General features: G+C 39.9%; 1 protein-coding gene across 1 annotated transcript in view; it reads left to right on the top strand.

Annotated features, from left to right (window-relative positions):
* The window catches only part of ccdc172 (coiled-coil domain containing 172), a 96,700-nt gene extending 86,543 nt beyond the window's left edge, over positions 1–10,157 (top strand). Inside the window, exons 7-8 of the mRNA XM_057342719.1 lie at positions 8,956–9,017; positions 9,093–10,157. Of these exons, the coding sequence (XP_057198702.1) occupies positions 8,956–9,017; positions 9,093–9,160 (130 nt within the window). The 3' untranslated portion in view covers positions 9,161–10,157. The remainder of the gene's footprint in view (positions 1–8,955; positions 9,018–9,092) is intronic.
* The last annotated feature ends 10,562 nt before the right edge of the window (positions 10,158–20,719 follow it).

The following is a 20,719-nucleotide window of genomic DNA, read 5'->3' on the forward strand; positions in this document are numbered from 1 at the left end:
AGAAGCATAAAAATCAGGCAGGAGCTAGGACCTGCGCAAATATTATAAAGACTTTACAGCAGAGACGCGTTAGGACCCGCGGTACTAAGGCTTTTAGCAGAGATATTCATAGATATCTATGGAGATACTTTCCAGCAGAGAGACGTTGGAGAGAAAGATCGTCTTAAAATCATCCCCGACTTGCTTTGATTCGGATCAGTATGTGAGTAACGTTGGTTTTTCTGTTTGTTAGAACCAAGATATTGTTGTTTTTGTTCTAATATTAGCTGTGTGACAGAGCAGTTTTGAGCGTCATTGTTTATCTGGAACTGCTTTAATATTGTACTCGTCCAGATACTGGAGAGAGAGAGAGAGAGAGAGCGTTGGCGCTAAAACTGTAGAGAGAGCGCGTTTTACTCTTTTACTCAATGATGAATGAATTTACATTTAATCCGTGGGTCACATGCTTTCCGAACCGTAGAGTACGATCCGTACGGATCACGGATCATCCGCGATCCGTTTCACCACTATACTGCAGGGGAGAGGAAGAGGAAACACGCGTTGTATTGTTGTTTGTCTGTTTAGGGCTGCTGTACAAAACATGGTGGCGAATTCATGTAGGGCCGTTCTGTATGTAGATACAAACATCTTAGCTCTAAGGTATTACAAACATAACAGTTCATTATGTAAGGTCTTTATACACCTCTGAAGAAATAGTTTTGTATATTATATTGCATTTCTGCCAATGGATCCTCCTAAAAACCCAGTATTGTTCCTTTAAGATTAAAAATCATGTGGATTATGATTTGGGTATGTGTCTAAAAATATCTCACATATGCCCAAATCAGAAACTGGGGAACAATGTTATTTTTCACGTAAGTTAGCGTTAGCTTTTGAACTCATAGGGTATGCTAGTTAACTTTGTTAGTTATACAACTAGCAACTATAGGCCAGAAACTAAACATAAAGGAAACTGTTTGTCATCTCTTTTTCTTTAGTTGTCACAAGTGCATTAGTATAAAGGGAGAGGGAACAGTGAGAAGGCTCGTGTTATGTATCAGGTTTGCGTTCAAGTAAATGCATTTGCTAACATTTGCCACTGTTAGTACACCCAGGCATCTTCAGATTCATACGCTCTCAGGCAGGGGCGATTCTAGGTTTTCAATATTAGGGGGGCTCAGGCTCCAATGAGGATATATAATATGTGACCCTGGATCACAAAACCAGTCCTAAGTAGCACAGGAACATTTTTAGTAAAAGACAAAAATACATTGTGTGGGTCAAAATTATCGATTTTTCTTTTATGCCAAAAATCATTAGGATATTAAGTAAAGATCATATTCCATTAAGATATTTTGTAAATTTCCTACCTTAAATATATAAAAACTTTATTTTTGTGAGTGGATGGTCTGCCACAGTGCCCCTGATTAACAACTTCAAAGGCAATTTTCTCAATATTTTGATTTTTTTGCGCTCTCAGATTCCTGAGTTTTAAACGGTTGTATCTCAGCCAGATATTGTCCTATTCTAATAACTCATATATCTATAGAAAGTTTATTTATTCAGCTTTCAGATTATGTAAAAATCTAAATTTCGAAAAATTGACCCATAAGACTGGTTTTGTTGTCCAGTGTCACATATATATATATATATATATAGCCACACTCTAAGCACCACACAGGGGCGGATTTACCATTAGGCAAAGGTAGGCAATCGCCTGGGGCCCCGAGCTACCAGGGGCCCCCAAAAGGAAGGGGTGGACTTAACCAATAAGCCATGTCAGCAGCCACGTAGAGCCCCAAGTAATCATCAAAATAGTCGGGATATCCCTGTTAACGTTTTACGTTATTACATCTGTACGAAGGCACTCCCCCCATTATAGATTAGAGTGGACCATTCCATTAGCACCGTATATGCGCGAGACGAGTTCGACACCAGCTAGAGAAAGTTAACGCAGCGGCGGAATTAGTAGAACTGCCCACAGCGAAAGTGTCATTGTGTGGTACATTAGCTGCAAAACGAAGTAAAATCGCAGGGAAATAAAACAACAAAGAAAGGCAGCTACACCAGCGGAGAGGAAAAAAGACGATTTACAAAATATTGTTTCCAAAGTCTCTTCTTTTTCCCCACACAAACTCTACTGCTGCTCCTACAGCAGCAGCGCCTCTCTCTCCCGCCAGACACAGCACTCTCCCAGCCACGAGCAATGATAATGTGCCGGTGAGTATTTCTCCATGAACACCGACAACACAGTTATAATGAATGACGACCAAAACATCTATCAAACAAAGAGAGCTGATAGGAGCTTGATAGGAGAGGGCCAGTTCAAAGGTAGAAAGTTTGTTTGACCGCTGCGCAGATCGATGGGCACATAAAGACATAATATAATAACGTCAGTGCAGTGCTAACGATTCATACTGTACGCACTAGTACAGAAATTTGGTTACATTTAAATGCATTGAAAGGTCGTTAACCACAAAAACACGGAGAGAGGACACACTTTGTATATAGTAATCCCAGATCAGGGTTTTTCCTGCATAAAGAAATTGGAGGCGGCCGCCTCAATCAAATTTCGTGCCGCCTTAGACGCTCGTCAAAAATATGTTGAGTGTCTTCACAAAAAAACACTGCGTGCATTATTAAAGAGATTGTCATTTGTAACTGCAGTTACGCCACAATGGAGGCGCTGTTTCGTTACCAGCAGTGAGACGCTGAAGATGTCATGGCTCTGCTTCCTTAGTCATGTTTTTCTTGGTCCTGTAGCAGAGCCATGGCAAAGTCTTTGGTTATGTGTGGAGAGAAACATATTATTGTCCGTTTGACAATAATATACGTTCTCTCCAGTGTCTTGTCATTGGCCCCATTCCTCTCGTTTCCTCGTTATCTTTCCCTGAGTGTTTAATGTCCCACACCTGCCCCATGTCGTTATCCCTCGTTTGTCTTCCCTATATATACCCTCTTGTTTCTTTGTCCTGTGCTCTTGTATTGCGTGTACTACGTTGTATGTGCTTGTGGATTTCGTGTTTGGTTTACCCTGATTCCCTTTGTGAGTTTTGTTTTCTACCCTGTCATATCGTGTTTGTTTTAAGACGTTTGGTCGTGTCCTTTAGTTTAGTTTATTGTTCTTGTTTTCATTTTGCCCCCTCGTGGGAAGTCTTTTGTTTTATATATATTCCTTAGTTCTGTTTTCCCCCATTGTGGGTGTTTTTTGTTCTGTTTTGGTTGTTTAAATAAATCCCTGTTATCCCCTTACTGCCTGCCTGCGCTTGGGTTCTTCCACCCCACTCTGTTCGTGACAGAATACAAGAGCCATCACTGAACCCAGCAGGCAGCATGAGCACCGGGCGGTCCCACCTAGCTCGCCTCCTCTGCGGACTTCGCCAGGGGAACGAGAGCGTGGATGAGTACGTGGACAGGTTCCTGGACGTCGCCGAGAATGGCGTCTTCGGGGAGGAGGAGCTCGCGGTGCTATTGAACTCCGGTCTCAGGGACCCACTTTCGCGGGCGGAGATGAGGGCGTTGAGACCGTTGGACTTCGACGCCGTGTGGCTGTCCGCCGCGGAACGATCGGAGTCCACGGCCTCAGCAATTACCAGCTACCCATCTCCGCTGGTCACGATTCCTGAGCGTGTTCCCTGCAGATCGGGGTTGTGGGCACCGCCACTCCATCCTTCCCACTCTCGGCAGCCTCTCCACCATCCACCAGCTGTTGGCAAGCGGGGGAGGCGAGCATCCTGGGAGTCCACCTCCGAGGAGTCCCAGCCGGAACCAGCCATGCCTTCTACATCCTTCCTTCAGCCGACCTCCAGGCGGGTGGCTCGGCTGAAGAAGAAGAGGCAGCGGCGGGCAGCGCGGCTCCTTCCAGTCCGTGTCCAGTCCTTGGTCCAGTCCGGTGCAGCCGGTACCAGTCCGGTGCAGCCGGCGTCCAGTCCGAGTGCACGGTGGCCAGCCGTGTCCAGCCGTGTCCAGTCCTGAGTCCAGTCCGGTGCAGCCGGCGTCCAGTCCGGTGCAGCCGGCGTCCAGTCCATGTGTCCAGTCTGTGTCCAGTCTTGTGTCTAGTCTTGTGTCCAGTCTTGTGTCCAGTCATGTGTCCAGTCTGTGTCCAGTCTTGTTCCAGGCCGGTGATCCAGCCGGCGTCCAGTCCGGTGATCCAGCCGGCGTCCAGTCCGGTGATCCAGCCGGCGTCAAGCCACTGTCCAGCCGGCCTTCCAGCCGGCGTCAAGCCCTGTCCAGCCGGCTCACGCCCTGTCCAGCCGGCCTTCCAGCCGGCGTCAAGCCCTGTCCAGCCGGCCTTCCAGCCGGCGTCAAGCCCTGTCCAGCCGGCCTTCCAGCCGGCGTCTGGGAGACTCCCAGGGCCAAAGACTGTTCCCCCCGGGACTCCTCCTAAGTCCCCCAGGACTCAGCGCCCTCGAGCGCAGCCGGGGACTGGGACTGTTCCCCCCAACCCTTTTGGTTTTCCCCCTGTAAATTCTTGTTTTGCCCCACCCCCCCTCCCATGTTTGTTGTTCTTGTTATCCCACCCCAATCCTGTAGTCTTGTTGTCCTGTCTACCCCTTGTCATGTTCACCATGTTTGTCTGGTTTTTGTCTTTGTCTCGGTCTGCCTTGTCTTGTCCGTCTACCCCTTGGTGAGCACCTGGAGGTGCTCATTAAAGGGGGGGCTTCTGTCATGGCTCTGCTTCCTTAGTCATGTTTTTCTTGGTCCTGTAGCAGAGCCATGACAAAGTCTTTGGTTATGTGTGGAGAGAAACATATTATTGTCCGTTTGACAATAATATACGTTCTCTCCAGTGTCTTGTCATTGGCCCCATTCCTCTCGTTTCCTCGTTATCTTTCCCTGAGTGTTTAATGTCCCACACCTGCCCCATGTCGTTATCCCTCGTTTGTCTTCCCTATATATACCCTCTTGTTTCTTTGTCCTGTGCTCTTGTATTGCGTGTACTACGTTGTATGTGCTTGTGGATTTCGTGTTTGGTTTACCCTGATTCCCTTTGTGAGTTTTGTTTTCTACCCTGTCATGTCGTGTTTGTTTTAAGACGTTTGGTCGTGTCCTTTAGTTTAGTTGTTCTTGTTTTCATTTTGCCCCCTCGTGGGAAGTCTTTTGTTTTATATATATTCCTTAGTTCTGTTTTCCCCCATTGTGGGTGTTTTTTGTTCTGTTTTGGTTGTTTAAATAAATCCCTGTTATCCCCTTACTGCCTGCCTGCGCTTGGGTTCTTCCACCCCACTCTGTTCGTGACAGAAGAGTTCAGTAAAAGAGCTATATTAGGAGCTCTATTAGCTGTGTTTCACGGCTGATCAGGAGTTTTACGTTCAATTTACATTTTCTTGAATTTCTTGAAAAGATTTTCTAAATTAACTTGCTGTACATCATCATAATGTTTTTAGCTGTGAAGTTGGCTTGTTGAATCAGCGTTATTCTGTACACAGCGAGTTCGCCAGTATGAACGCACATTGCGATCAGAACGACTCGCAAACAAATGACTCCTTTGAACCAATTCGTTTACACAGAATGTAAGAGATCAGTGAATCGTTCAAAGCTCAGTGAACTACAAGAGAACGTAGGGTGTGAATGAGCTTTGCTCATTTAGTTAAACTGGTTACTTATGGGCTAAAAAGTCTTATAAAAAAGGCTTATATTAAAATTTTCAACTTTTCTGTTTGATTGAATAAATGTAATGCTTTATATAACTTATTAGTTTTCATTTCATCAAATTGTTTTAGAACTTTAATATAAGTGTTTTGTTAAGACACTTATCCCATGTTTTTCATTTGTAAATTCATTATTATATATTTTTTAATTAGTCAGTACGTGTTTATTAAGCTTAGTTTTCCCCTGTCACTTTGACTGGGGGTAAAAAGTTGTGTGCTTTGAGGAGGAAGAAAAATAAGGGTTGCAGTAAAGTAAAATGGTGCATAGTTGGGGCCCCCATACATGGATTTGCCTAGGGCCCCCAAATCACTAAATCCGCCCCTGGAAGTGATGCTTTCATTTTGCTGGAGGTAACGTAAACAACTAACGTTAGTTAACGAGGGGTGAACGCAGACAAAACTTTTTTACAGTGGATGGGAAAGGGTCTTGTATCGCTCCCGCATCATATTAAGCTGGATTTATAACAAAGAATGGCAAAAATGCAGATGTCATTTTAATGCACACACCTTGTAACGTCACTCTGCTTATGACGTTCACTCCAATGTGTTGCTGTGAACTGAAGAATGAGCTAAATAACGCAGCCTAACGTCGTTTTCATAATAAGAGTTTTAAAGGGGACTATAAAGCGATCTCAAATTCTTGTACAGATTACATTATTACTCACAATATTTTAGGGGGGCTAAGCTAGAACTAAAAAGGACCTAGCAACGCCACTGCTCTCAGGTTATCTTTACTATACACGCTTGGTTTCTCTGTCTGGTAGGTGTAATAGGTGAAGATGTCACGCCACTTAACTGGAGGTAATCCTTTCAGTTCGTCCCTGGATCCATTGAGTGAGCGCGTACAAGTCGGCCAGGTTCATGGCATTAAAGTAAACTTTTTCAAAAACAGTCGCAGTCCTAGACAGTGAGTGACCTTAAATGTTAAAACTTAATCAGATTTTTTCTAGTCATTGTCAAAGAGCAAGCAAACAAAACGTGCTACCTAGCATTAGAAATGCTGTCAGTGGGATCTTTCTGCCTCCAGCTAAGCTCCGCCCACAAAAACATGTCACAATGTTTACTAACAGTAAAGGTGTCTATATAATCTTATGCTAAATTCACAGATACTACTGCAGGCGGGGTAATTTTCATCGCTGTAGCACTGGTCAGCGCAATCTCACTTGACCGGGCACATTACAGCCCTGAGCAGTGGTTTGTACTTTTAACAGCTCCGGATCTTTGTTGGAGCAACATTCTGTAGAACATCGCCCTCACAGTGAATGAGGATTTCTTGCTGGTGTTCTGTCCGATTTTCTTATCAAAAAATAGACCCGGGGCAGGAGTGGAGTGATAGTGCAGAACAATGCCACCAGGCTGATGTAACTCTGAACCGCGTAATGTTCCCCTAGAGCTGCGCTGACCTTGAGAGTCCTTTCTCACTCTACATCCATCCATGAGCACAGGACAGCAGGAGGGAAAGGAGAATAAAACAGACAGAAGGAAAGAGAGATGCGCCGGTTCCTTGCAAACAGCCTGTGGTTTGTACATGCAGCCATAAGTAGTATAACATTGAATGGATTCCACACATGCATGCATGCACGCACACACAAACACATTTCTATAAAATACATTGATGAGATGCTTTAAGTATACAAAAACATTAACTGTACAGTATCTTATGAGGTCAAAAACAAATATAACATTGAAACTAAGTTGTTAATATGAATTTAAAAAGTGAAACTTTTTGCAGTTGTCTTTTGACTCTGAGCTTGTAAAGTTGTAAATTCAAATATTATAAAATATTGCAATCCTGGATAAACAGACTTGACATAAATTTGTAAGTGGGAAAGAAAGGGACATAAACAAAACAGAGTGTTTCAGGCGGACCGTAAACGACTTGAAAAACCTATTGGTTTAAAAACCATTTATTTATTTTTTATGTAATATTTCTGTGTTTAATATAAATGGCTTATCCATGCACAATGTTTTTTTCACCTTTTCTTTCTATGTGCCCTCATAATCTTTAATGAAAGACATTCACCTCCCCCTCCAATCGACATCTCTTCTCGGCATATGTCTCGACACAAGGATTAGACTATATTTTCTAAAAACAACAACATACAGATTCAATGATGAACAACAAAAGCTTTCTCATATCATGTTGTAATCCTGCGATTGGTGTATTTTCATCTGAGAGGACAGATAACCGGACACTAAGCACAGCTTAGACATCTTGATGTGTAAAGTACTACAATCTCAATCTTCTTTCATTGTGTCTCTCTTTGCTTTTCATTTATTCTCTGTTGTTGTGTACAGATTACATAAACACATTTCTTCTATTGACATTACCTCCATGGTAACAGAAAAGCTTGTTTCATCTTTTTATATCTGTTTAATTCGCTGTGTTGAGGTTGCTGGAGGCCGGGTCATTGTACCACGCTAAATGTAATCACAGTGTCAAACAGATGCAATTTCCTGTCCATAGGGAACTGTCTTTCCCTACATCTTTACTGATAAGAGTGAGCAAACTCTCTAGAGAGGGACCTTAGTTTGATCAGTGTCTGTCCTGTCAAACAAACACTTTACATACACACAACACAACAGTCGTCGCCCACGTTTTCAACAGCACTGAGATGAAAGGGAGTCTGGGGTCGCTTTGATGGAGGGTTTATTTCTGTTGTCATAAAAATGTCATATGAGAGTGTTTGCCCTCTCGACCCACAGTCACTGATTCGATCAAGACTTTAACAGATAACAACCTCTTGAGAAATTTCCCATTTCTTATATCAAAACAACCCCCCCACCAGCTGAAATGTTAATAAAAAGATTTCGAGAGATTAATTTAAAACACAGAATGCTACATATGGCACCTTTGATATGCGATGGAACTGAGGCATGTGATGAATTATGCGGCCTGAATAACATAACTTATGTAAAGACTGAGCGAGGTTGACTGCTACATGGAGGCTAATATAAGAAAATAATCAAATCATAGCAGATTTTAACATCTATCTCAACATGCGTACATACAGACTCACATAACACATACAGAGCAAATATAACATTATTAAAAAGGGGTGGTGGAGAAAAAGTAAAGATAATAAAACCTTTATTGGATTTAAAAATCTAAACCTAAGGGACCTTTGTTTGTCGTTTGGTTGAAGATTTTCAATGACGAATGATTGTGTCAGCCTTTCATGATCTTCCATATTTCCCATTCATAAAAACCAACCAACAAAGCAGCTTTCGCACAATTTCAAAATTTGATTGAAGAAATATTTATCTGAAAATTGGGAAAATAGTTGAATGTTTTTATTCCATAATGAACAAAGTTTTTGTGCAGAAGCAGTGGCGGACTGGCTGTCTGGAGCACCGGGAGTTTTCCTCAATGTGGGCCGGCCCACTGTAAGTATATAAAGAAATAATAATAATAATATTTTCTTTTTCTCACTTGTTATATTTGTGATTTCTGTGCCCTAGCCACAGCGGTAACAGCGCTCGTCAATGTCAAAAGGTTGGCCAATCAAACAGAGTTTAGAGAATTCTAGCCAATCAAATTTCAGAGGCCAAGCAGAATTTAAACCAATCAAACTGAAGAAGACAAAGGTTTCAGCCAATTAAATTGAAGAAGACTGGAAGACAGAAGTTCGGTAGGCGGGCGCTAACAGAAACCAATGCGAATTCAGTTGATGACAGTGAAGTAGTGAGATATGGGAAGTCAAACATAACAAAGCCAACTGTTTGACAATAAAAATGATAAAAGATTTTAGAGATGCAAACTACTTAACTTTTGTGAGTTTTAAATGAAAACTTAGGTGGTTTGTCACATAATGTAAGATGTATTTATTTATTATATATCCATGCTCTCCAGTGTCTATAAATGTGTTGCAAATTTTTTCTTTCTTATAGAAGCTATCCTATGTCACCATTAAAGAAATGTTGCCATGGTAATACCTCTCTTTAATTGACTTGGAGTGTGAAGGATGAGGCTATGACATGCTTGACTCTTACAAGCTTTTTGTTTTTTATTTTGAATAGTTAATAATTGTGAATGTAATAACCATAGTAAAAGTGAGATTGAATTAATTGATACTGTATAGCATCACTGCATGGCATGTTAGTGGCAACTGTATGTGCAGTGCAGTATGTGTTCACTATTAGCTGCAGCACATTGCTGTACTGCTTGTTCACAGGAACCAACAGTTTTTTTCCACCTCTGAGCGCGTGTTAACACCCGCGCTTCGAGTTTATTTTCAGCCTTGTCGTCTTTCACAGGTTGCACCTTGACAACAACTTGAGCTTTTTCAACACTTCTAAGACATGCATTGTGCTGAAAAGAAAGAATGTGAGAGCTAGTTCATTTAAAATCCCTGTGTACAAAGTGATGGTGACCATAATTTGGTGACCTGGTTATATTTAAAATATAATGTTGTTTTGAACCAAAAATCACAAAAAGCAGTTGTAAGTGCATGTAATACAGTAATACAGTCTCTCACAAATTGACTGCATCAAATCAGAGGTTAAAAATTACTACTTTAAAATGATCTGTGCAGTTGAATAAATCATTTCTTATTTTAAATACATTCTGTATTAAGAAAGTTTTAAGATGGAGTTATTTGCATTGTAGTAATTGTTTCATTTGTTGTTTTGGTTGTTTCAGTTAAGCACAAAATCAGCATTAAAGGTCCAGTGTATGAAATTTAGCGGTATCTGGTGGTGAAGTTGTGTGAATTGCAACCAACGGCTCACTCCACCCCCCCTCCTTTTGAAGCACTACGGTGGCTGACACAGAACTAAGATGTCGTCATGTTTTTGCTTCTTTGCAGAAGGAGATAACGTACTTATGAAACACGCTCTGTAGAGCAGTTTGTCCATTTAGGGCTACTGTAGAAACAACATGATGGATTTCATGTAAGGGGATCCGCGGTGTTTGTAAATAGAAATAGCTCATTCTAAGATAATAAAAACACAACGCTTCATTATGTAAAATCTTTATACACCTCTGAACACATAGTTGTGTATATTATATTGCATTTCTGTCAATGGACCCTCCAAAAAATTACAAATAGCCCTTTTGAAGAATAAAGAAAAAGAAGAAATGCACTACACAGAGTTGTTAAGTGTTAATGAGGAGGACTGCTCAGAGAAAGAACTGTTTCTGTATAGTGTTGTTTTGGTTTTGATGGCTCTGCAGTGTTTCTCAGAAGGCAGCAGCTGAAAAATGTGGCAAGCAGGGTGTGAGACGTCCCTGTCAGGCAGCTTTTTGGATCAACCGAAATGTAGTCTGCCCAGTTCATGAGCTGTGGGCTGACCCATACCAGAGCAGACAGTTATGGATGAGGCTAGGCGATTTATTGAAGGTAAAGGTCTCAAGGTAAAAGAGGCTTAAAAGGAAAGTGTCTAGTTTCTGTGCTACTGGCATAACCAAAAGGAATTGCCAAAATAACAAGACACAGGTTTCCTGAACACTGCCCTTGTCTTTCATTGATTGGACTGATACTGGTCCCTCCCCAAACTCATGCCATTGGTCGAGCTAGTGTCACTGTGCTCAGACAAATAGAGTAATGATTTGCGATTTGATAGCACCACAGTCACTGTTTTTAGACTGTTCAGTATATATTGACCTCCAAATAAAGTCGATTTATTCTGAAAAGTAAAAGTAGTTAACTGCATATTGAGTTGGGGTAAGAGATTGTATTTTACTTTAGAAAATTGACACACTTCAGCTCTAAAAGGCACTTTATTCCTTAGCTTAAACAATAACACTACAACATCAGTGAAACAAGAAAACCTCAGACCCTTCAAACCCAACAAAAGTATTTTTGAATAAAAAATGACATAACTTAAACATTTAAAGTATAAGGATAAACCAGATTGTAAGTCTGTGTGTAGGAGTTGCTTGCAATCATTTACATTTATGCATTTGGCAGACGCTTTTATCCAAAGCGACTTACATTGCATTACTATACATTTTTGTTTGTGAGTATGTGCAATCCCCTGGGATCGAACCCATGACCTTGGCATTGCTAACGTCATGTTCTAACCACTGAGCCACAGGAAAGCTGTGCACAATCATATCCTGAAAGATTATGTGTCTCTGCCTTGCCGTGGAGGTTGATTATAACTCGCCCAGACGTGTGGGAGAGGTTCTCTTAAAAGTAAAAGTTGATGCACTTTTGTTCAAGATCGGGTTGGTAGGCCTGTGTCTGTGAATACAGACCTACAATATACTGGTTTCTCACTTTTCTCCTGCCAAAGCGGTGAATAGTCAATATAATAGTCCAATGGAACTTTAACATTGTAGAAATCGAAAGCTTAGACATGACAGAAGGTTTGGCATACTGGCAAGATCACTAACTTGGTGGGTTGCTAATACATTTTATTTAAAATACTTGGATGCTTTCATTACCATGGTTAAACACATTTCTGTTACAGAAATACAGAACCTGTTCAGAGAAATAATGCTGACTGCTCTATGTTCTTAAAGTCATGAAGCTTTATTGCCAAACATTTACACCTGTCATTGCATCACCTTCTATACGTCACTATTCTGCTCAAAATAAACATAAAAATAAAAAAACATCTAAAGTAACAATTCATTTACATACATATGAACGTAAAGGGACGGATCACCAAAAATGAAAATTCTGTCATCATTTACTCACCCTCTTGTCATTTCAAACTTCAGAACACAAAAGAAGATATTCTGAGGACCGTTGGCAACTGAACCGCATCGGCACCCATTCACTTCTATTGTATGGACACAAAAGCAATGCAAGTGAATGGGGGCCAGTTAACAACATTCTTCAAAATGTCTTTTTTGTGTTCTGCGGAAGAAAGAAAGTTTGAAATGACAGGAGGGTGAAAAAATGATGACAGAATTTTCACTTTAAAATCAAAACTGTGTGCTTAGTTTGCCGCAGCAACCGGTGACTTTTGATCATTATTTTGACTGTAAGTCAATGATGCCGAAAGTAGATAAACCCAGAAGCTCAAATATTATGTTTTAGGATGCAGAATCAGATATTTTCCGGCCTCTTTCAGGAGAGATGTGGAGGAAATGGTTGATTCCAGTGAACATCTGTCTGTTGGTTCAGTCTCAGAACAGCTCATCTGCATGCTGCCGAGGCTGATCAGTCATCAGTACTCCCTATAGTAAACACTGATAGATAGGATATAGTTTTTACCCCTACAGCAATTCAAGATAATTGTGCTTTGACAAGTTTTATGGAAGAGTTTCCCCATTGAGACTTTAAAAGTCAGAATTGCATTTTTATTTTTTGCAGGTGTGTTTGTGTATGTACAGTATGAAGGTTAGTTTGTTTTCTTGCTCAAAAGTTTTTACTGACCTTGTGTTCTGTTCTACTCAGTCCTCCAAAGTTCTGCTTAGTCCAGTGAATTTAGATGCATCGCGTGCTTGTATAACTGGCATATGGAATTTGGAGTAAAAATAAATGTGTTTTTGTTCCAGCCATTGCCAAATTATGTATATTTTTTAACATTCAAATAAATGATTCATAAAATGGTCACATGCACAAAACATAGAGGTTGAAGAATTACTGCAATCTTGTATGTCAATGATCAAACTGGGAAAAGTAATGCTATAGAAGCGTCATTTTCTTTTTATAAAATGTACTGTACAAAGATTTTATAGTATCGCTGTCAGCAGTGTATGATCCTGGAAAAGCATTCATTTCAGAGTTTGCAGTCTGTGATATGCAATGAGAGTGAATTATAGGCAGCCACAGGTGATTTTGTGTGCTGAAGTGCTCGGTGTCATAATTACAAGGTTGGAGAAATGCTATAAGGCTGGTTTTAAATGTATGGTTATATAAGTGAAGCAGTGCACTTGTAAATGTTACAAGGCTTAAGGCTCATTATCTACTTTCCATATGCTGCTGTAAACTATGACACAAATGCTAAAAATAATTTGCAATTTTCTTTTTTTCTTTTTAGGCTTTAGTTGCACAGGTTTATTATATTTTAAATATAATGTAATACATTAACATTGATATAATGCTGGAGAGAGGTTAAACTGTACAGTATTTTTAAAAATCCAAACATATTTTTAATAAATTTGAATATAGGGTAAAGACATCAAGTTGCAAAAAATGGACATCACTTTTGGACACTAATGGATAGAACTGCAGAATAGTAAATACATTGAGAAAACAGTGTTAAATTCTTTCGTCCACTTTTCATGTTACATTTATTCTGCTGCCCTCACTTGTGTTTTAGATCAAAAGCCAGATAAGTAGTTTGTTAAGTGCAGATCATATATCTACACTGTTAAAACCTTCCCAATCTCTGTTTTTTCCCTCCAGCCACCACTTAAACCCTATCGCCAAGAGCTTTCTACTCGAAAACAGTTCTGTTTTTTGATAAGAACATTTTCACATTCCTCGCCTTATTTTGGTTCTCACTTGTTTTGTTGAAAAATGGGACTGATTTAATGAAATTCTGCTTTCTTTACATTCTCTATCGAGTTTTATCAAGGTGCTCACAAAACTTTGTGCCTTGTCCTTGGCGACAACTCGGGAAAGCAAATACCTGCTTTTATGTCTGGTTGCTTTCATAGCGCAGTGTGTTTTAGATGTTACTGCATAGCACAAATGTACTCTAATAATAACAACATAATATTGCAGTCACCAAAACAATAACATTTTCTCTACTTTTTTTAAAGAACAGATTATAATTTATATTAGAAGCTGTGTGATGTGATTATTGTCTGATATCTCAAGCAATACCACATTATCACTTTTATTACATGTGATCTTATTATTACACAGCACTCTGGGATACGTTTTTGATTGGCCAATGGTGACAGTCCAAGGAATGTTATTCCCAGATTACATACGTTTTGCTTTTTGTTTGAGCTCATGGCTCTCTGTCTTTAATCTGGATTAGTTTTGTTTCAAGAGCGAGTGCTTCTCCAAAGAGGATCAACCCTCTATGTTGCCTTTGATCGTAAGCATTAAGTCTCATTCTGTGATCAGCATTTCAGATGTCTCTCAGTGTGATGAAGGCCAGCTGGTCTATGGCATGAACTTCACAGAAGCTTTTCCCAATGAACAGTGGGACATGCTGAGCAATGCAGTACTGAATCATCATCAGTTCTTGGTCAGTTAGACAATATAGATTCACAGTCCCTAGATACTCCTGCGTTCTGATTTTGTATTGGTTATTGGATACATTAAAGCAATAGGCCACAAGAGGTTGTTCATTACAAGTGATCTTACCGATGTGTAAAGGGATATTTTTAGCCATGATGTAAAAACATTAGGCTAAGCTTTAATACCATAAACCATGGGAAAACATTACAGTGGAATGGCATATTGTATTTTATAGTGGCAGCAAAAGACATCTGTGTTGAGGAGAAAAATGGACCTTAGTCAAACTAGACACCCTATTTCATTTTTTTGTAAATAAAAACTTTGCTGTGAGGAATTAGATGTACAGTCTGATCAATAGTTTGTAATGAATTTTGTCTTTTGCTGTCCATCATTCAACACTGGAAATATGCATTCCTTTAAAATAAATGTTGATGATAAATTTGGTAGTTGTGTTTTGAAAATTAGATTTCACATTTCAAGACAGTGCAAACTATTAAACAGACATTTACAAAAGTCTTGCTTTTAATAAAGGTCCATTGTATGAAATTTAGCGGCATCTAGTGGTGCGGTTGTGAATTGCAACCGACGGCTCACTTCACCTCTCCACCTGTCTTTTAAAGGCTGAAACGTGACTAAGATGTCATCACGTTTTCATTTCTTTGATGAAGGAGATAACATATTTACGAAACGCGCTCTGTAGAGCAGTTTGTCTGTTTGGGACTACTGTAGAAACAACATGGCGAATTCCATGTAAGGGGACCCGCGGTGTTTGTAGATAGAAATAGCTCATTCTAAGGTAATAAAAACACAACGCTTCATTATGTAAGGTACACCTCTGAAGACATAGTTGTGTATATTACATTGTATTTCTGTCAATGGATCCTCCAAAAAACTACACACTGGACCTTTAACAAAGTCTATTAAATGTGTAGCCACAGTTAGGGGCGATGCACATTTCGCGTCAAAAACCGTGCAGAAAACGTGAGGCAGCCGCTGCTTTCTCTAGTCAAATGACCCGCGGTGCGCACGTGGCACTCTGTATAGTTGAACTATTTCCATCTCGATGCGCCCTGACGTGCCTAGAAAAATGTGCGCTCCCCATTTGTGCGCGCCTGCCGCATGTCTACCTTTAAAATAACGAACTTGCGCGAAAGACGCTAACTGTTAATCACCCCTTAGGAATTCCTTGACTGTAATATTGTTTATTAACCGTAGACTGTATCATAGTTCAAGGTTCTCTAGAACATGTAACGACCATCTCTTTGTCCTCTTTTAATTTCTCTATCTCTTCTCTCTCGTCTCTGTCTGTGATTACGGCTCCGGAGAGGCAGTCTGGCCCCATACTGAATGAACATAATTAAATTACATGCTCCTGGTGTGAACCCTCATATCAATGTGCTGCCAGATAAATCTAACTGATTGTGTCTGCGGAATCCCCACCATTATCATAACGCTTTAGATCAATATCTGACGAATTTAAGACAAAGCTTTTAAGAAGGGTAGCTTGGATTGTAATAGATGAAGTATAATCATGATATTAGGAGATGGAGTCCTGCTTGAGAAAATTGCTGGTTAAAAAGCCTCTTGCTGAGCGTGTAGGCCTATGCGCTGTAAGTGTGAGGAACTGAACGTAGGTGTCAGAGTACAGAGAGAGTCTATAGCAGCTGCCATCTGAATACATGTAATATAGGTCACATTTACAAGAATGAAAAAAACAAAAACATAATTCCGATGCATTAATGCAGTTGTGAATCTCTTGGCTGAAGTTAAATCATAAAAAATAAGTACATTTGGATATACATGACCGGAGAGTGCTATTTGGACTCTTTTGAAGAATGTTGTCCATTCACTTGCATTGGTTTTGTGTCTATACAATAGAATTGAATGGGTGCCAGTGCTGTTTGGTCACCACCTTCTTCAAGATGTCTTCTCGTTCTGTGGAAGAAAGAAAGTCATACAGGTTTGAAATGAGGCTGAGAAAATGATGACAGAATTTTAATTTTTGGATGAACTTTCACTTTAATAAACATGTCCTCCAATTAAAATCTATTCCTTAATAGCATTGCCCTACTTATAATGTGACTACATCACATTGGAACCAAAGTTCTCTAATGCGATTCATAAAGTGAAAGACCAGATTAGGCCCTTCAGGCTGTGCATTCAAGAGAATTGAAAGAAAACTAGCTTTATAAATGTCAAGGGAAATAACAACAGCTATAGTCCTACATCTCTATAGGGGAAGTGTGTGTTTACTGTGGACTGTAAATAAGAAGAAAGAAGTGAAGAAGACCCAGTCATAGCCATCTTGGGTAGTAAATCAGTGAAAACATACTGTATTAGACTAAATCACACAAGAAACCTCACACCGGAAGGTGAAATAAAGAGTCATCCATATTTCAGAGAGAGATGAAAACAGAAGTGACGGTCGGCTCTTGTTAACCATGCAAGAATATCTGCTCTGGCGTTCTTCCAATCTGCAGTATCATTTATTAGGCCATAAATACAGTCCGAATGTGTGTGTCAATGCATGTGTGTCAACAACGTCGTGGCGATATATGGTCACTAATAGGCAGTAAATAGGCAGTGACTCTTATATGAAAGGTCTCTCCCCATGCTGCCACTAGCTTTGATTTAATTATCGAGAAACTCATCGGTTTAAATATGCTCTTGTGTCTGAAGTCTCCCTTCCAATGCTTCCACATTTATATTGTTTACCCAGAAGCAAATAACCTGTCCACAGCCCCACACACACACTCACTGTTATCGATCTGCAGGCGCGTGATGATGTTTTAAAACCCTGCCACTCTCATAGTGAGTCAACATGTCCAACCTCTTAATTCCTGTGTACTGATTTTAAATGGTAGTGAGATTGGTCTGAGCGTGTTTGAGGGCAGAGATCCTGTCAATAAAAATCTGGTCAGATTGGCTCCAGTCTTTACAGAACATTTACATTTATTCATTTGACAGATGCTTTTATCCAAAGCAACTTAGAAGTAGGAGAAATGTCAATAAAGCATCTCAAACCTGAATAAAATGTTTCCTCCCTTAGGAAATTCACTTGTTTTCTGATATAACACTTTTTAGTTTTTACACTTTCTGTCATGCGTTTTGTGCTATGATTGAATTGCTATTCAATTCAATAGTCAGACGGTGGTTGTTGCTTTTCAAAGACTGCAGTTAGTCTGGGTTTGCTTTGTCTTTTCTGTGCATTTTTCCAGTGTGTCTAAATCCCAATAGCCATTTAAAATGTAAAATATAATACACGAACCAAACCAAGCTTTAAGGTCATTGCAATTATTAGTAGAGAGGTCCTATTATGTATTGATCATGCAATGAATAACAGCACAATAAACATGACAAAATGCACAGCGGACTGTTTTCTTTGGAGCATGAATCACAGCCTGGGTCAAAGGGGTATTCTTTAGGACACCTGTATTTTTCTTTAAGGTATAGACAGATTAATGTCTGCCAGTACTATGATGAAATTCAATAATTGATCAATTAGCAATCTAAGATGCATACAAATAGCACAATTAGGCAAAAAAATCTATGTCATTAATGACTGCTTAGTTGATCGAGGGGATATGATTAAAACATTGACCCCGAGGCATCTCATGTTCAATTCCCGCTAAAGCATGTTGTGCATTTTTATTAAACTAAGAAGCATTTTCTTGACTTGATTAACTTGACCTGTACTGTATGATTCCATTTACATAAAATCCATTCTTTAAACACCATTGATCTCCAGTTGGTAAAAAAGATTTTGTATTTGCGTATCAAAGCTTTTTCATAGGCAGACAACAGCAGATGCAGGATGGGCCGGTCGTCGGCGGCGAAGAAATTATAGCACAGGGAGCTGCTCGGAAAAACGTACCCACTGCAATTTATTTTCACTGGAAGGGGCAGATGGAACGGAGAGCGGTACAATACCATAAATGGGACCAAATGTGCGACCTGGAGTGTGTGTGGCCTCTGCCAGGAACCCAGCATTGTGATAGCAATTTAAGACATCACACGGCAGATCAATATCAATTCAATTTTATGACTTTTACAAGTCGCATTAGCAAAATATAAAGTTGGAGTTATGAGAAGGAATTTTGGAGCATCGTCACAATTATTACATATAACATAGCGAACATGAGACCGTAGGGGATGATATGAACACTAGTACTGACTGTGTGTGTGTGTGTGTGCACCTTTTCGTTCCTTTAAAAGGGGAAACATCAAGATTCATAACACGTGCTTGAAGGTGTAGTCTGGATTTAAAGAACACTGATTGAGCGCTGTCTTGCTTTAAAGCGAATATGTTTAAGGTCATAATGTCTTGTGGGTTATTCTTTGTTTGTGTACTTTTTCATTCTCGATCAAAAAAAAATAGTCACAATTATCAAATGACAAGTTCTTATCGCAAGAGTTGAGTTTTCTCTAAATGTCGTCATATTGACTGTATTTGACAGGGCAGTCAAACAACAGGGGACACAGGAAGAAAGCTTACTGAATGGAACACGATGTGATATGGATCAGTTTTTGCCTCTGTCTGAACTTCTTGAATAAATCGCTGGCTAATAAACTATGACATTATAATATAACAAAGAGGAGACCACAGGTCTGCCGCACCAAACAGAAGTATTGTTGACTTAAATATCAATAGTTAGTCACCGCAATGCTTTTCATGGACATTTAAATTTAAGAGGTTTTTCATTTGCCCGCTCATGTCTTTCCAAGTGTACCATAGAGATACAGAAATCTTTAGCATTCTCTCATTGCCCATTCAGAGGACAATAAGCACAGAACTATTCACAAAAAAATAAATTCAATAAATACTGAGGAATGAGGAGGTCACACACACAGCTTTGTGCAGACAGTACAATGTGTTTATGTATACAGAGTCCAAACTAGTGCAGAATCATCCAGCTTTGCACTCATTTCTTGTCTCTGTACTGTATAATGGGCAGTGAACAACTTTGCATTCAAATGTAGATTGTTTGTATGAGACACAATGCATTTATAATTTGTGTTGCAGACATTGTTTGACAAAACCTAGGCAGTCTGTGCATTTTGAATGCGGGCACTGGTACTCACATTCACTGCAAATCTTCCCCATTAGTTCTTAGCCGGAGAACAAGTTAATTACATTTAAGGTGCGCTGTCAAGTGGTTGGTGTTCAAAAGAGGAAACAATTGTCGTCCTGCATAACTGAAACACATTCGGCTCTGTCGTATTTTGTCATTATATTTGTGAACATTGCTGGATAATGAGATTTACAGTACAAGCGCTTGGACTGCTGCGTTTTTGTGTTTTCTAAATGCGTTTCAGATTACTTTTTACATATCACATTTTCTTTACATGCTGGCAAAAATATAACTTTATTTCTGTGTGCCATTCTGCTGTTAATCTTCTTAAATTAATATGGAATTTCCATTGCATTTCCATAAATTAGGATTAAGGTTTTCTCCATACCGTGTGTATGTTTTGTTCTCGTGCCATCATCAGTCAACCATTAGCAAACTATAAATCAGGACTCTCTAGTCAAACAGCCTTCAGTTTTCCTTAGGTAAATCATTACTCACTTCATCATGGGCGGTTCCTGGTGGGTATCCTGCCGATAAGGGTACAGCATGTAGTTCTCAATTCTGATTCGCTCTGTGGTCACTGCAGGACCACTGGCAATTCTTTGGCTGTGGGTGGTTGTGTTATTGTTGTGAAAGTTAGCAGCGGGGGTAAATGAGCACGGAGTCGAGTGCGGGTTGATGATTTGGTATTGATGATGTGATTTAGATGGAGCTATGGCGAGTAGGTACTCGAGCATATCGTGGGTGATTGAGGATGGAGGGGGTTGTTAGGATGAAATGGAGGAAAATAAAAAGTTGAAATTTCGAGAAAAACTGTTATGGAAAAAGAAGGTGATCAGACGTGATGAACAATGAATCCCAAGGCGAGCTGATCCAACTTAAGCGTGTTATCTGCAACCAATGCTGAGACCTGAAAGTGTTG

This window comes from Triplophysa rosa, linkage group LG9, assembly GCF_024868665.1.
Source record: "Triplophysa rosa linkage group LG9, Trosa_1v2, whole genome shotgun sequence".
Taxonomy (NCBI): Eukaryota; Metazoa; Chordata; class Actinopteri; order Cypriniformes; family Nemacheilidae; genus Triplophysa; species Triplophysa rosa.